Raw genomic sequence first — 14,343 nt, 5'->3', positions numbered from 1 at the left:
AGGTACTAACACGAATGTGGGGACAAATGTTTTATTGATAATAACACAAAGTATTATTGTGTATATTATGATAAATAATAAGATGATCTGTTATTAGAGAAATATATTTTCTACAAATGATAAAATTGCGCAAGTTAACATAACAAGAAATGTCTTGTTTAAATTTGCTTAGTTGGTGCTCAATTTGATTTTTTGAGGGTTTAAAATAAAGAGACGCGTTTTCTTTAATATTATTTATACAAATTTGAAGAACAAATATCTTCAAAATATATTTAATGAAGTGAATTAATAAAGAAAATTTGGCTTGTAAAGTTTGTATGACCTGTAACAATGCTTACAATAATGTTATGAAAATTTTGATCATATGAAGAGTGGATGCAATCCATGGAGACCATTTTCGAGTTCATGCAGTGCAACAACTCGGACAAGGTCATATGTGCGTCCTTTATGTTCAAGGATGATGCTAGAATATGGTGGCAGGGAGCCAAGTCCACACTTGACCTTAACTCAACAACCTAGGCAGAGTTCATAGAAGTATTCTATTGCAAGTATTTCACCCAGAGCACCTGGAATAAGTTGGCCAGAGAGTTTCTGGAAATCCGCCAAGGAGATCAAGTGTTGTCGAGTATGTGAAGAAATTCGAAAGAGGCAAATACTTGGCACCTATGATTACAGGGAACACTACCATTGAGTTGAGCCATTTCCTTGAAGGATTGAATGCTACCATTCACCGTGATGTCAGGTTAAGCAACGCTTCATCTATGCGTGAAATCATTGATAGAACAATAATGGTTGAGAAGGACAATCAAGATATTGTAAAAGAGGCTCAGGACAAGAGGTCTAGATATCAGGGGAGGGATTATCATGGGTCAGCGATGAAACAGTCCTATCAGCACAATTTTCATCAAAATGCTCCTCCACAGTACTCAAGGAATATATGGTTCCCTCAATAGCAACAACAACAAAGGAGGACACAATTTACAAGACCAACCATCCATGTCAACCTACCAGCTCCCCCTTGCAATCTATGTGGGAGTGTTCATACGAGATTGTGCCTACAAACTCCAACTTTTGTTACTTATGTAAGAAAGTGGGGCATTATAAAAGGGACTTCTCCCAGGTGAAGAAAGTTATTATAGGAAGGGTGTACTCGATGAATCAAAAGAAGGTGAACCCGAATTCAACTATCATCATAGGTAATTTACTAATCGCTGATAAGTTAGCCAATACCTTGATAGATACTGGAGCAACAAATTCATTTATTTCTGCATGCTTTGTGCAACAAACTGGCTTGAAACCTAATGAATCCATGGCTGTTCATAGAATTTTTCTACCATCAGACCCTAGTCTTAAAACTAATAAGTTTATTAGAGCTTGTAAAACCAAGATCCAAAATCACAAGATGTTGGTAGATCTTGTGGTGGTAGAGATGTCTGAATTTGATGTTATTTTAGGAATGGACTAGTTATCCCGTCATAAGGGCCAAATCAATTGTAAGAAGAAGACAGTAACACTAATTGATCGAGATGGGAAGGCCTTTCTGTTCCAAGCGATGCCTCAATTTGATCCTTCGCTTAAAGTTCCAGGTGTGTTGGCTACTGCTCATGCTATGATAAATGGGCAGCAACCAATTATGGAGGACATAATGGTGGTGAGGGAGTATCCTAGCGTGTTCCCTGTTGATATCTTTGGGTTACCACTGGTTAAAGAAATAGAGTTCAGCATAATGTTAAAGGTTGGTACTCTTCCAATCTCAAAAGTACCCTACCACCCACTAAAATGAAAGAGTTAAAAGACCAGTTGGAAGATTATTTGAGCAAAGGCTTCATTCGCCCAAATGTGTCACCTTGGGGAGCGCCAATGCTTCTTGTAAAGAAGAAAGACGGGTCAAGACGTTTATGCATCGACTACCGTGAGCTGAACAAGGTAACCATCAAAAACAAATATCATTTGCCAAGAATCGACGACTTGTTCGACCAACTCAAAGGGGTTTCAGTCTTCTCCAAAATTGATCTAAGATCCCGCTATTATCAAATTCGGGTCAATGATGAAGATGTAAAGAATACAACATTCAGAACTCGCTATGGACACTACAAGTTTCTGGTGATGCGTTTTGGGTTAACAAATGCACCAACGATATTTATGGAGCTGGTGAATAGGATCTTTCACCCCTATTTAGATCAGTTTGTTGTAGTCTTCATTGATGACATCCTGATCTACTCTCAATCGGAGGTTGAGCATCAACAACACTTGGCTTTAGTTTTGCAAGTTTTATCAAATCATAATCTTTTTGCAAAACTAAGCAAGTGTGAGTTTTGACTAAGTTAAATTTCATTCTTGGACCATATTATTTCAGCCAAAGGTATTGATGTCGATCCATCTAAGGTAAAAGCAGTGAAAGACTGAGCAACACCAACCAATGTGACCGAGATCAGAAGCTTTATGGGTCTGGCTGGCTATTACAGAAGGTTCATCAAGGGGTTCTCCAAAATTTCTCTACCTCTTACAACCTTGACACGTAAAGATGAAAAGTTCGTGTGGTCTGATCAATGTGCCGGAAGTTTTGAAGAGTTGAAGAAAAGCTTGATAACTGCTCATGTGCTCACAATTCCAGTAGAGGTAGGAAATTTCATTGTTTGCACAAATGCTTCCAAGAATGGTTTAGGTTTTGTGTTCATGTAAAATGGGAAGGTGTTGACATATGCTTCAATACAACTGAAGATCCATTAGAGGAATTACTCCACTCACGACCTAGAGTTGGCAGCTATGGTTTTTAACTTGAAGATATGGTGCCATTATCTCTATGGGGAAATGTGCAAATCTTCACCGATCATCAAAGTCTAAAATACTTATTCACCCAGAAAGAGCTCATCATGAGGCAGAGGCGCTGGTTAGAGTTAGTAAAAGACTATGATTGCTAAATTATCTATCAACCAGGGAAGGATAACGTTGTAGTAGATGCATTGAGCCGTAAATCAAGCACCCTAAATCAACTTATTGCCCAGTCAAGCTTGATTCTGGAATTCGAAAGGCTGGACATGGTGGTGATAGAGCAGCAACAAGAATGCATTCTATCGATTTTATCAATTGTTCCGGACCTTCTTGAAAGAATTTGGTTGGGTCAGACTCAAGATCCCCAACTGACCACATGGAGGGAGAAGAAAGGCACCTCATTATATTCAACTAAAAACAATCTGGTGTATCACAAAGACAGGCCATGGGTACCATCTGTGTATTCTTTAAGGCAGGAGGTAATGACTGAGGCACATTCAAAACCTTACTCTGTTCATGCAGGAAGTACCAAAATGTTCAAAGAACTGCAAATGTTATATTGGTGGTTAGGCATGAAGAAAGACATCATGAAGTTCGTAAGTGAATACTTAACTTGCCAATAAGTCAAGATTGAGAACCAAAGGCCTTTTGGGATGCTATGTACTTTGCCAATTCCGGTTTGGAAATGGGAGAATATCTCCATGGACTTTGTAGTCGGGTTACCCCAGACCTTATGAAAAATGAATGTCATATGGGTCATAGCGGACCGCCTCACCAAATCCGCTCATTTCCTACTAATTCGAACAACTTTCTCAATGACTAAATATGTGGAGTTATACTTACAAGAGATAGTTCGGCTGCATGACATATCAGCAAAGATAGTATCAGACAGAGATCCACGTTTCACTTCACATTTTTGGAAAAGTCTTTACAAGGGTCTAGGCACGAAGCTGTCCTTCAGTACTACATTCCACCCTCAAACCTACGACCAATCCGAACGTGTGATCCAAACTCTTAAAAACCTGCTGCGGGCTTGCCTTATTGACTTCAGAGGAAATTGGAAACCCATGCTACCTTTGATTGAACTCGCCTACAACAATAGCTTTCAGTCTTCCATTGGAATGGAACCCTTTGAAGCCTTGTACGGGAAGAAGTGCAAGACACCTTTAAACTGGGATGAAATAGGCGAGAGAGTTGTTATTGGACCAGAAATAGTATCCAACATTGTGGCGACGGTGAGAAAGATTAGGGAGATGTTGCTAGCAGCTTAGAGTAGAAAAGGCTATGCTGATAAGAAACACAGAGATCTAACTTTCAACCGAGGCGACCACGTTTTCTTGAAGGTATCCCCTTGCAAAGGTACCATCAGATTTGGGAAGAAGAGCAAGTTGAATCCCAGGTACATTGGACCCTTTGAAATTCTAGAGGAAATATGAGAGGTTGCTTACAGACTGGCTCTACCCTTAAACCTTGATACAGTCCACAACGTTTTTCATGTATCCAACCTGAGAAAATATATTCCAAATCCGACCTATATCATCCATCATGATGTTATACAGAGGACACCAGACTTGGCCTATGAAGAAGTTCCAACCCAAATAATTTCCAGGCAGATCAGAAGGTTGAGAAATAAGGAGATTAGCATGGTGAAGGTTCTCTAGAGCAACCATTCCATAGAAGAGGTAACTTGGGAAGTAGAGAAAGACATGCAAAATAAGTACCTCGAGTTATTTGGTATGTTTTAATTTCGAGGTCGAAATTCCTTTTAGTAGGGTTGAGTTGTCACACCCAAAAATTCATTTCAGACTAAGTATCTTTGGTCCTGGCCAAAACCAAGGACCCTTGAAAAATCAGAGGATTAGGACCGAGGAAAATATGAGTTAGGACCAAGGAAAATCTGAATTAGGACCGAGGAAATCTGAGTTAGGACCGAGGAGGTTCAACCGAGTATAGTTTTCTAACTCATGCTTCAGTCAACCCATACTTTTGTCACCTCATGCTTCTGCCAACCCATACTTCAACAAACCCATACTTCCGCCACCTTATGCTTCACGAACCCATGCTATGACAAGCCAATGACCAGCCCTCTTCATTATCAAAATATTCAACCCATGCTATGACCAGGCTATGACCAACCATCTTCATTAGCAAAATATCTACCCCATGCTATGACAAGGCTATGACCAATCCTCTTCATTATCAAAGTATCCACCCCATGCTATGATAAGGCTATGACCAACCCTCATCATTAATAAGTTATATAACCCATTCCATGACAAGCCAATGACCAGCCCTCTTCATTATTAACTTACCCACCCCATGCTATGACAAGGGCATGACTAGCCCTCTTTATTAAAAATCCACCCATGCTATGACCAGCCATCTTCCTTAACCGAACTTATTGAATCATATATATACTACACCTATTCATTCATTTTATCATATTCATCTTTCTCTTTACTAAGAAATAGAAGGCATATAATTTAAAAGAAAAATCATATAATCTTTAGCAAGATCAATCTAAGGAAAACTCTTTTCTCAACCCATCTTTAGAAACTCACACTGGTTTTTATATAATTTGTTTTCTAAAGTATAATGTGTTTTCCAAAGTATAATCTGTTATCCCAAGGTATAATCTGTTTTCAAATGTATGATCTATTTTCAAAAGTATAATCTGTTTTCAAAAGTATAATCTATTTTTGTGAACACTGATATATGGATTTGACGGATATGGGAGGAAGGCTAGCCAAGTTTAGCTCTGGTAGTCTGATTCCAAATTTATGTGATGGGTTCTATTGGGACTAGACTTCTGAGATGAGCTCTTGAAGATCCTACCCACATAGAAAAGTATCTAACCAAGTTATGGAATTTAGAGATAGACTCCGAAGAGTGCCCTTCCAAATATGTGCTTAAACCAGATTACTAACTTTCATGATCAACTGTAAAAGTAAAGGGCCAATATGTGCTCAAGATGTTACTATACCTTCAAAAAGGATGATATATTTTATAAAACCACTTATTGATACAAAAGGGAGTTTTTAAATGTCTTTCATATAACTTTTTATGCATGTACTTTATCACAACAAAGTTTTGATCTTTAAAAATGCTTGTTGGGTCTTTAGACTCACATTTCTTGTGTGTTGTAGGTACACCACCATAATTTCTATGTGAGAAATGAAGGAAGGCTTGGAGAGCGGGAAAAGTGCAGGGGAGGTGTGTGTGAGAGGAGGGACCAATAAAGACTGAGTACTTTATAGGGTCTAATACTGAAAGACCGTAGTTTTTATAGTAAGGACCGTATTTTGATATTTTTGTAGTAAATGACTATGTCCTGTTTTAAAAGACCAAATTTTGTAACACTAATCTTTATAAATGATAATACACTTCCGCACATGTTATTGTTTTCCGTTAAGTATGTTCACATTTTAAAACATCCCTCACTCGGTCTAAGAAAATTAGGAGTCAGGGGTGTTACAATATGTCTCCTCACTAACTTAGAAGATTTGAATTTTGAGAAAGTTGTACAAGATGAGAAGTGGAGATCGGATATGAATGAAGAAATTGAGGCAATTGAAGCAACAAAACCTGGGAGCTAACCGACCTTCCTGAAGGAGCTCAACCCATTAGAGTAAAATGGGTGTACAAAAAAAAGATGAATGTCGAGGGAGAGGTTGAGAGTTATAAGGATGGACTTGTGGTTAAGGGCTATAGAAAAAATGAGGGAATCGATTATGATGAAATCTTTGCTAATGTCACAAGAATGTAGTCAATCCGACTTCTGATCTCGTTAGCTGCTCAAAACCAATGGTCGATTCTACAATCTTTCTAAATGGAGTGATGAAGGAGGAGGTGTATGTCAATAAATCACTCGGGTATATGGAAAGAGGTGATGATAAGAAGGTGTTGAGATTGAGAAAATCCCTCTACGGGCTGAAGTAGGCTCCTTGTGCTCGGAATTAGAGAATTGACGAGTATTTCAAGAAAAATGGGTACGAGTAATGTCCGTACGAGCATGCCTTGTACACAAAAAATCACAAAATTATATGATGGTAGTCGTTCTCTATGTTGACGACATCATATTTACCAAAAACAACACATAACTGATTAAGGAGTTCAAGGAGGTAACAAAGAAGGAGTTCGAGATGACAGATTTAGGTTTGATGAAATATGTTCTTGGCCTAGAAGTGAAGCAGTCAGAGGAAGGGATTTTTATATCCCAAGAGAGGTACGCACTTGAAATTTTAAAGAAGTTTAAAATGGAGGACTGCAACCCGATTTCAACTCCAATGGAACTAGATACCAAACTCTTAAAGTTTGATGGAGGAGAACTAGCTGATGCTGAGAGATATCGAAACTTAGTCGGAAGTCTAAGGTATCTTACAAGCACGAGACCTGACCTAATGTTGAGTGTTGGGATAACAAGCAGATTCATGGAAGATCCAAGTTATACACATTGGAAGTCCTTGAAGAGAATTCTGAGATATGTTTGAGGAACTCTTTCACTTGATATTTTATATTCAAAATCAGATGACTACCGATTAGTGGGTTACTCTGATAGTGATTGGTGTGGTGATGTTGATGACTGAAAAAGTACTTTGGGTTATGTATTTTACTTGAAAATATGACTTTTACTTGGTTGTCAAAGAAGCAGCCTATTGTAACTCTTTTGACCTGCGATGCAGAGTATGTGGCGACCTCTTGGAGCGTGTGTCATGCAGTCTGACTTTCAAATTTACTAAGACATTTGGGAGTGATCTGAGATGAATGGATTGTGATTCAAGTTGATAACAAGTCGACGATTGAGTTGGCAAAGAATACGGTTAATCACGGAAGGAGCAAGCACATTGACGTCCGATTTCATTTGATTCGAGACAAGTTAAAGAAGGAAAGGTTGAGCTGGAGCATGTTGAAAGTCGAGCTCATGCCGCTGACATATTTACTAAGCCACTACCGACCACACCGTTGGAGAGTTGTAAAAGGTTGATTGGAATGAGAGATGGGAAAAATATTTAAGTTTAAGGGGGAAATTTGTTGAATAAACTTAAATTAATAAGTTTTTAGTTTTTGATGTTTAATATTCCTAGATTAATAATAATGATTTATGGGTGAGTGGATAACCAAAAGATTTGGGTGTGAGATAATTTATTCAATATTTACAATATTTTATTTTGTTATTTGAAGAGTCAAGCATATGAAAAGTATATTCTTTCTTATAAAGACTTGTAAGAATTCTTTTGAGATGAATAAGAAAAATATATTTTGGCCTCTTATTACCAACATCCTCCCCATGATATAATTTTTTCCTCAATTTGATTGCATTAATAGATTATTTATTGCGAATAATTAAACAACTATTGGTTGGTTTTGTTTGTGTTGGATAATAATAATAATAATAATAATAATAATAATAATAATAATAATAATAATAATAATAATAATAATAGTAGTAGTAGTAGGTGGGATTGATTATGGGGTAGATAGGTTGGTAATGTTGTTGGCAGGGGAAAGTTCCATAAGAGACGTAATTGCTTTTCCAAAGACGACAACGGCCCAATGTGCCCTCACGAGTGCGCCGTTTCAAGTGGATCCTCGCCAGCTCAAAGTTCTTTCTTTGCAAACCACACACCCAGTGTGTTTTGTTCATTTGTTTCTGCATAAAACAACAATTGCATGTGCTGACTGCTGACAACATATATATGAGAGATTTTATCAAGGAATTAAAGGTCATCATGTAACAACAATTGCATCCCAAGTTCCCAACAATACATACAGGACATTTTCACAATATTGAAACAAGATCTTTTGATGACAAGGATAACTTTCTCATCATTTCTCCACCAGGATATTATGGATCTCTTGAATAAGCTTATTAGGAAATAATTGGACCCTTTTCATCAACTTTTAGTATGATTTCTTGTTTCTTTCCTTATTTATTTTGTTATTTATAAAATGGTGATTTAATAAAAAAAATAAGAAGAAGAAATGGTTGCTTTAATCTTCTTGTTAAATGAAGAAGATACCAACAAAATTCTGCACTACATTTGTTCATTAAATGAAGCATTTGTTGTGTGAAAATATAGATGAAAACTGAAATTTCCAATTATAAACCATAACAAATCCACACTTTGAAATTATACCTTAATTAGTGAAATCCTCAAATATAAGCAAGAACAAATCAAACCTAGGAACTCCCAAACAGTCTGGCAAGAAACACTGAAGATTTATGCACTATTGTCCAAAGAGTTCATAATTGAGACAAATGGGCAGTAACAAAAAGGACGCTTCATAATGTTAGGTTTATTTGGTTCCCAACTATGAAAAAGGCTCAAAAGTGATTCAAGTTCACTTTTATTTCATTATTTCATTAGATATAATATAGTATTTAAAGGGTTATATCATATCTTAATAACTCTAATAGGTAAAGAATGGCGGTCATTAAGGAAGAGAGAAGTCAAAAATAAAAAATAATAAAAATAATAAAAAGTAAGAGAGAGAAAATCTAGTAGAATTTTTTTTGCCTATAGTCATACAGAGTTCATCAAACTAACGATCGAAGATTAAAACGGAGTCCGATTGAGATGAGATTTTTTCGACAGATTGGTAACTCATTCCTTTACATTTTCAACATTCGGATCAAGCTTTGGACGTCTTGAAGCTTGATTTTATGGGGTTTAAAGTTTCTGCTAGTTTGAGTTTTATTTGACTTATTTGGGACTAAAATGTTTGTATATTTTTGGTTATGCCCTTTATCTTTCTGCGCTATTGAAAGGTCGTTATACCTTGATTGTATTCCCGACATCTAATTATAGTGAAACTTGAATTGGACGTAAAGTCTCGTGGTTTAACTCCTTGATTGGAGAAGATTTTTCACGTAAAATATTGTGAGTTCATTGTGTTATTTACTTTCATTTATATTTGTGATTTAATTTCTCCTAATTTTTCAATCAAGTAGGGAATCAATTATACGTTTTCTCAACAAGTGGTATCAGAGCTTGGATAGCTTTTTTGGACTTGATTGAAATATGGAGATAAACACAAGTATGATGATTTTGCTGAATGATTCAAGTTATCAAATTTGGAAAAGAAAAAAATGAAAGATCTTTTGTTTGTTAAGTCTTTACACTTACCCGTTTTTGGTAGTGAGAAACCTACATCCAAATCTGATGAGGAATGTAATCATGAGCATGAACAAGTATGTGGTTTTATTCGTTAGTTTGTTGATGAGAATATTTACAACCACATCCAACATTAGACACATGAACAATATTTATGGAATAAACTTCAAAAATTTATATGTTTCGAAGACTGGAAGTAATAAATTATTTTTGCTTCAAAAATTAATTCATTTGAGGTATAATGATAGCGCTTCTATGACTAATCATTTAAACGAGTTTCAGGATGTTTTTGATCAGATGTCAAACATGTGAATTAAGTTTGAAGTTAATGTTCAAGGACTTTGGTTATTGACTACTAAACACGATTCATGAAAAACGTTTAAGGTTTCTCTTTGTAATTATGTTGTTAATGACCTCGAACTATAATCAAGTTACCTTTAGAAAATTTCCATTTACCAGAACCAAAACAACTCGTGAAACCATCATCATCAAGTTTTTTCAGTTGATATTAAATTCAGCTTAATATATGGAGCATGTCGAACATCTTTAAATAATAATTTTGACACTAAGAAAAGAACACTTCATACATGGACTATACCTACATGTATTGTAAAAATTGTTAAAAATGTGAATTGGACTTATGCCCACTTTAGTGAACACGTACATGAGTCTGGCACCTTAAACCACTCAACCATTTTGACATTTGTTTTACTTCCTTCACCTTAACAGATCATTACTAGATACTTGTCAAGAATTATGAAATAGATGGAAATTTATTATAGAGAAAAAAAATTAACATCTTCCAATTGTGTAAGAAAAAAAAGTAAAAAATAAAATTATCAGAAGTGAGTTTTGAACCCACGCCCACATTAGTGGACCACTTGAGTCTGACACCTTAGACCATTCACCTTAGACCACTCAAACATCCTGACATTTGTTTTTTATTTCCTTCACCATAATAGATCATGACTAGAGACTTGTCAAAAATTATAAAATAGATGTAAATTTAATAGAGAGCAAAAAAAATTAACATCTTCAAATTGTGTAAAAAAGGTAAAAAAATAAAATTGTCAGAAGTGGGGTTTGAACCCACGCCCACGTTAGTGGACCAGAACTTGAGTCTGGCGCCTTAGACCACTCGGCCATCCTGACATTTGTATTACTCGCTTCACCAATACAAATTATGACTAAAGACTTGTGAAATATATTGAAATTTAATAGTGAGCAAAAATAAATTAACATCTTCCAACTCTGTAAGAAAAAAAGTAAAAATATAAAATTGTTAGAGGTGGGGTTTGAACCCACGCCCATATTTGTGGAGTAGAACTTGAGTCTGACACCTTAGACCATTCGTTCTTAATTATGTAACATAAAGTATAGAAGACGAAATGTTTTGAGAGTTTTTATATACTGTCTTAATAATGTTTTAACACAATGTTTTAGAAAATGCATATCAAGTTGAATGTGTCCTCCAAAAATGGAGACTTAGACATAAGCATGTCAAGATATTAATGACCAACAAGTATAATTTTTTTTTTTTGGAAATGACTTATTTTCATTTATTTAAAATTTCAAATGGGAAGAAAGATACAAAAGTTTTGAAATTAGGTCAAAACAATAATTTTTCATAATTTTAAAAGTAAACAAACCTGGAATTAAGAGTTCTAACACTTTAAAAAAAAATACAGCATACAAACAAACTCACAAAAAAATACAACAAACAAATAACAATTTTTTTAACAAAACCGCAACATCTTGAGTATCCAAAAACAGCAACCAAGCATCAATTTCTATCTCACCTTGAACATTTCTTCATTTGTGACTTCATCAAACACTATTCCCATTTTTGACAAAGCTCTCAATTCCTTATAGTGATTGGAATTGTTCTCCATGTTTGAATAAAATATAAATCATCAACAATAATATAATTCCAAACCTGTTCTTCACTTCTCCTTATTTTAGAGAACACTCTAGCATTAATCTCCATCCAAACATGATACATAAGACATCCATAGAAGCATTTGAATAAATTGGCCTTAAATGAGTTTCCTTTAGTCTTTGAAAGTACTAAATTTCTTATACAACTCCAATCAAACAAGGGGATTTGTAAACTAAAATTGTTGAGAAACTTTCCCCAATGATCTTTAATGAAGTTACATTCACCAAATAAATGAGATATTGACTATTTACAATCAATGCATAGGACACAACTAGTGTTAAGGATAGTCATGAACCTGCTCAAGCGATCTCTAGCCATCATCCTACCTCTATGATAAAGCCAATGTGTAATTTGATGTCGAGGTATAATCTTAGAAGACCATACGTTGTGATGTCACTCCACAATCTGCCCTCGAGAGAGAATGCATTGCCATTCCAAACTAGAGCTAAACTTTTTATTGATCTCAACCTTCTATTCATGCACATTATACCTTTCATGAAATGTTATATGATTAACGACCTGAAGGATTATTGTCCTCATCTAGATTTAACCTTAGAATATCATTGCATTGTTCTTCTTTAACATCACACACAATTGCTAGCTGTTGTCTTCTTCTTATTCATATGTTTCCAGATTTATATCTCATAAGAAGGGACACTTCTTCGAACCATGGATATACCAGAATAGAGTACCCCTATCATCACCAAATTTGACTTGATATAATAGTCCTGCACTTTGTTTCAGTTTCAGGATATTCTTTAACGACCAATACGTATTCTCCGCCACCTTGCACGTCCAAATACTTCTTTTCACTTTCAGGAATCTGGAATGTACCCATTTGACCCAAAGAGAATCTTCCTTTTTTACAATTGCCCAAAACTTTTTATAGGTTAACGCTTTGTTCCATTTCGTGTAGTTTTTGATAATGAGCCCCCTTCTTTCTTGGGTTTACAAATATTATCCCATTTTAGCATCTTGCATCCTCTCCATTGAGTTCCCCAAATGAAGTATCTCATTAGTTTATCAAGTTCTTTCATGGCCATTTTAGGAATAACAAGTTATTGTGCCCGGAATCCAATGCTGCTCATTATGACCTTAGTAACCAAATCAATTCTTCCTGCATATGTTAAGCTTTTCGAGACCCAATCGTTTATTTAATTTTTTGACTTTCTCAATTAGAAATCTGCAATGTGTGATCTTGAGCTGTTTGGACGAGAGAGATACTCTCAAGTACCGGATAGACAGTTGACCCTCTTTGATTCCGATGACATTAAAAATATTCTCTTTAGTTACTTCATCCACTCTTTTATTCATTTATTTAGAGGCCATTGATACTTGAGAATTGATTAAGAACTTCCTTTATGGTATTCATGGAGTCCACCTCCGCATGCGCTACAATAAATAGGTCATCTACAAAAACAAATATGGGTAATTTATTCCTCCAAATAAAAAGATTGATATACAAATGACTTACTCTTCAGTATCTTCTTAAAGATACATTTAAAATTTCCATGATTAGAACAAATATGTATGAGGATAAGGTATCCCCTTGCCTAACACCGTTTTCACCTTTGAAGAATCATCCGCGGGCTCCATTCACACTTGCAATGAAAAGGGTGGACGTCACACACTGCATAATCCACTCCACAAACACATTAGGAAAACCATAAACAATAAAAAAGACTTGAATAACGTGCCATCTAATGGAATTAAATGATTTCCTAATATCAACTTTAATAGCACTCTTATTTGTAATTTTTTTCCTACCATATAACCCTTAACAAGACCGTGCATAAGAAGTATACTATGGGATATAGAACGACCATGAATGAATGTTGACTGTCCATGACTAACAATGCAAGAAATTACGTTTTTAAACATGTTGGAAATGATTTTCGAAATAGTTTTATAAATAACATTACAGCAAGAGATAGGGCGAAAATCTTGAATCTTTTTAGGTGTAAAACTTTTAGGAATAACATTTAAAATGGTTACATTCCATTGTTTCAACATCTTCCTATTCTGAAAAAATTCCAACACCCCATTCTCAACATCCTTACCAATAATGTTCCAGTTACTATTGAAAAATTCTGCATTAAATCCATCCGACCCATGGCTCTTATCCCCATTCATATGGAACATTGATTGTCTAACATCCTCCTCCGTTACCCTCTCCATCAACATGTTGTCATCATTATACCTGATTTTCTTCAGTTTAATTCTTCTAAGGTAGCTAATGTTGCTGGAATTTACTCTCTTGGTGCTTATCAATTCCTTGTAGAAGCTAATTACTTCATCATGAACTTGTTTCTGTCTAATTACAACACCCCATCATCTTTTTACAATCTTACCACCCGACTTAGTAACGTGAGCTTGTAATCCGAGTGAGAGTATTATCGCAATTGGACAATTGGCTATTTCAAAGGGTGGGATCTGGGTTGCTAGTTTCAGGCTGGCCCATTCCAAGTGGGGAGTATGAATCCTGGGCTTTAGCAAAAGTTAGGGCTGTGGTACTTT

At 35.6% G+C, this 14,343-nt stretch overlaps 1 protein-coding gene and 1 non-coding gene across 2 annotated transcripts; one reads left to right on the top strand and one right to left on the bottom strand.

Annotated features, from left to right (window-relative positions):
* The first annotated feature begins 1,027 nt into the window (after window positions 1-1,027).
* On the top strand, window positions 1,028-1,465 carry LOC124946037. Its single transcript, XM_047486594.1, has one exon. It carries the CDS (start codon window positions 1,028-1,030, stop codon window positions 1,463-1,465), a length of 438 nt encoding a protein of 145 aa, XP_047342550.1.
* Window positions 1,466-10,955: 9,490 nt separating this feature from the next.
* TRNAL-CAA lies at window positions 10,956-11,039 on the bottom strand. Its single transcript has one exon. It is a non-coding gene; the product is annotated as a tRNA-Leu (tRNA).
* Window positions 11,040-14,343: the final 3,304 nt, after the last annotated feature.

The sequence above is a fragment of the Impatiens glandulifera genome, chromosome 1, assembly GCF_907164915.1.
Source record: "Impatiens glandulifera chromosome 1, dImpGla2.1, whole genome shotgun sequence".
In the NCBI taxonomy this organism is placed as follows: Eukaryota; Viridiplantae; Streptophyta; class Magnoliopsida; order Ericales; family Balsaminaceae; genus Impatiens; species Impatiens glandulifera.
Note: the sequence above shows the minus strand (reverse complement) of the source record. Positions and strands in the feature narration are given on the sequence as shown.